Consider the following 2,884-nt stretch of genomic DNA (forward strand, 5'->3'; position numbering starts at 1 on the left):
CAAGGAGCAGGCACATATGTATTTTTGACTTGTAATGACAATCCTGGAAGGGGATAGGCAAGACTGTGCCATGGGGTGTGTCGGGGGTGGGGGTAGGGGTGAAACTTTGCAGAGAGGGATTGATATGAGGAAAAGGCACCTTGGATGTGTTTAAATATCATTACTGGAGTCAAACATTAACCAGGAAAGACATACTTTACTCCCCATCACACCCAAGTAACACCTGCTGTCCTTTCTCTCAGGTTTACAACATCCCAGAAGGACCAGAGTGACCCACATTCGGCTGAAAGGGGAGCAGTTTGTGGGAAAGGAAGGAAGGAAGGAAGGAAGGAAGGGAGGGAAAAGGGAGTGAGGAAGGGAAGGACAGGAGGAAGTAAATCTGGGATGACACTGGAATGTGCAGTCTCGGTGAGAGGTGACCAAACCTTCCCAAGACCCCTCAAACACAAAGTGGCAGGTGGCATTGTTCTGCCCCTCTTTCCCCAGGGTGACCATACTGTGGGAAGCTCAAGCTGAAATGGTGACAGTGAACGTAGTGACTTGTAAGTGAGCTGGCCTCCAGGCAGAGCAACCAGAAAAAGCCAATTCTCAGAGCCCATCTTCTCCAGAACATGTGAGAAATCACCAGAAGATATTGGAAACCAGATTGTCCACGTTCATTGACTCCGGGGCACTGCTAGGGCATCCCATTGGCCAGGGTCCCTGTTTTTTATGTTTCAAACTGGTTCCCTGGTTCTAGGGACTGAGCAGGTGTCCTACTGGACCTCCCTAAGGAACAGGCCTCCAGAGCTCCCCAGCAATGTAGCAATGTCTTCCTGTGTGAGCAGAATGGGCTGCGTGGGTCAGACAGCGCTCTTTCATCCTGAACTGTGAGCCATCTGCTCTGGGCAAGCTCTTCTTTTCTAAAGGACTGTGAAGTCCATTTCCCACTGTGCCCACTGTGAAGTTCATTTCCCACAATCCCTACCAGTGAGGTAGCCCAGTTCTGCTCATAGCGAGGGGTCCCCCTGGTGGCTCTGCCTCCGGGTTCTGTGATGAGACCAGAGCTGGCCTCAAGGCTGGGCCATCTGGCTGAGGAGAAAGCCTCAGGGGGCTCCATATAAGCCCAGGTTCCGGGCAGCTTGGGAGATCCTGGGCGCTTTCCTCTGGGGAAATGGGTAGTGCACTGGTTTTCCAGGCCGTTGTGGGTTCTTGATGGAGGAAGGACCCTGAAGGCCGTTGTGGAAGCCGGACCCCACTGTCTGTGTTTGGGGATGGTCTACCTGATACTCATTTCCCACAATCCCTACCAGTGAGGTAGCCCAGTTCTGCTCATAGCGAGGGGTCCCCCTGGTGGCTCTGCCTCCGGGTTCTGTGATGAGACCAGAGCTGGCCTCAAGGCTGGGACATCTGGCTGAGGAGAAAGCCTCAGGGGGCGCCATATAAGCCCAGGTTCCGGGCAGCTTGGGAGATCCTGGGCGCTTTCCTCTGGGGAAATGGGTAGTGCACTGGTTTTCCAGGCCGTTGTGGGTTCTTGATGGAGGAAGGACCCTGAAGGCCGTTGTGGAAGCCGGACCCCACTGTCTGTGTTTGGGGATGGTCTACCTGATACTCATGCTGGGCTGCCTCTGGGGTCGTGGTCTCTTGCTGAGTCACCTGCTTGCTCTCCAACAAGCCCGAGTCTCTCTCCTGGGGAAGCCCTTGCTCAGAGACCGGGAACATGCCTGGGTGTTTGACTTGCTGGCCGGCGTCCTGGTGGAAGGTTTGGACTGAGCAGTACATCTGTAGGTGCGTGTGCCATGGAGACCTGGGGACCTGCAGATAGCCACTGTCCGCCTCCTCCAGCATCCCCGCTGCCTCAGGGTCCACCTTGTCCTGGGATAGTGAGTGCCTCCTCTCCTTGTTAATCCAAACAGCACTGACCATGGATTCAGCAGAAGCAGACGTGTTCCCTCCTGAGAAAGCAAGGCACAAGCAGGGTCACCGCTGGGAGGCACCTGGGCAGCTCCATTAAAGAGGACTACGCCCCAAATACCACAGAGGACAGGTGCCCAGTACATTGCGTGTGTGTGCACACATATACAGGGACACACACATGAGCATACGTGTGCACCCCCTCCCAACCTCACACACTCACACCCATGCAAGCTGTCTCTCTTTCTCTCGCACACACACAATTATTCATTCCTCCAACAAATATTTATTGAGCACTTATTATAGGTCAGGCATTATTTAGCCTCAGTCCTGGTAATGCAGCAGTGAACACTGAGACAAAATCCATACCTTCATGTGTTCTAGCGGGGGAGAAAAACAATAAGCCAATGAATATAATAAAATTTAGGGAGGGAAACAATGATATGGAGAAAGAGGCAAGAGTGATGGAATTTAATAATAGGCCTCGGTTTTTTTAAAAATATGTTTTTAGCCGAAACCGGTTTGGCTCAGTGGATGGAGCGTCGGCCTGCGGACTGAGGGGTCCCGGGTTCGATTCCGGTCGGGGGCATGTGCCTTGGTTGCGGGCGCGTCCCCGGTGGGGAGTGTGCAGGGGGCGGCTGGTCGATGTTTCTCTCTCATGTTTCTGACTCCCACAGAGGACAGGTGCCCAGTACATTGCGTGTGTGTGCACACATATACAGGGACACACACATGAGCATACGTGTGCACCCCCTCCCAACCTCACACACTCACACCCATGCAAGCTGTCTCTCTTTCTCTCGCACACACACAATTATTCATTCCTCCAACAAATATTTATTGAGCACTTATTATAGGTCAGGCATTATTTAGCCTCAGTCCTGGTAATGCAGCAGTGAACACTGAGACAAAATCCATACCTTCATGATGTGTTCTAGCGGGGGAGAAAAACAATAAGCCAACGAATATAATAAAATTTAGGGAGAGAAAC

General features: G+C 52.5%; 1 protein-coding gene across 1 annotated transcript; it reads right to left on the minus strand.

Moving 5' to 3' along the window:
- Window positions 1-313: 313 nt before the first annotated feature.
- Window positions 314-2,147, minus strand: LOC107184301 (chromosome unknown open reading frame, human C9orf152). The gene is made up of 2 exons (XM_015568773.1): window positions 1,585-2,147; window positions 314-1,262 (listed from the first exon to the last, which is right to left on the minus strand). The coding sequence occupies exons 1-2, from the start codon at window positions 1,903-1,905 to the stop codon at window positions 1,086-1,088; spliced, it is 498 nt and encodes a 165-aa protein (XP_015424259.1). The 5' UTR covers window positions 1,906-2,147; the 3' UTR covers window positions 314-1,085.
- Between the last annotated feature and the right edge of the window lie 737 nt (window positions 2,148-2,884).

The sequence above is a fragment of the Myotis davidii genome, unplaced genomic scaffold (assembly GCF_000327345.1).
Source record: "Myotis davidii unplaced genomic scaffold, ASM32734v1 scaffold64, whole genome shotgun sequence".
In the NCBI taxonomy this organism is placed as follows: Eukaryota; Metazoa; Chordata; class Mammalia; order Chiroptera; family Vespertilionidae; genus Myotis; species Myotis davidii.

Coding starts and splice junctions, on each gene's coding strand:
- LOC107184301 (XM_015568773.1), bottom strand. CDS start 1,905: ATGGTCAGTGCTGTTTGGATTAACAAGGAGAGGAGGCACTCACTATCC. Junction 1,263..1,584: donor CAGCCCAGCATGAGTATCAG/GTAGACCATCCC, acceptor AATGAGTATCAG/GTAGACCATCCCCAAACACA.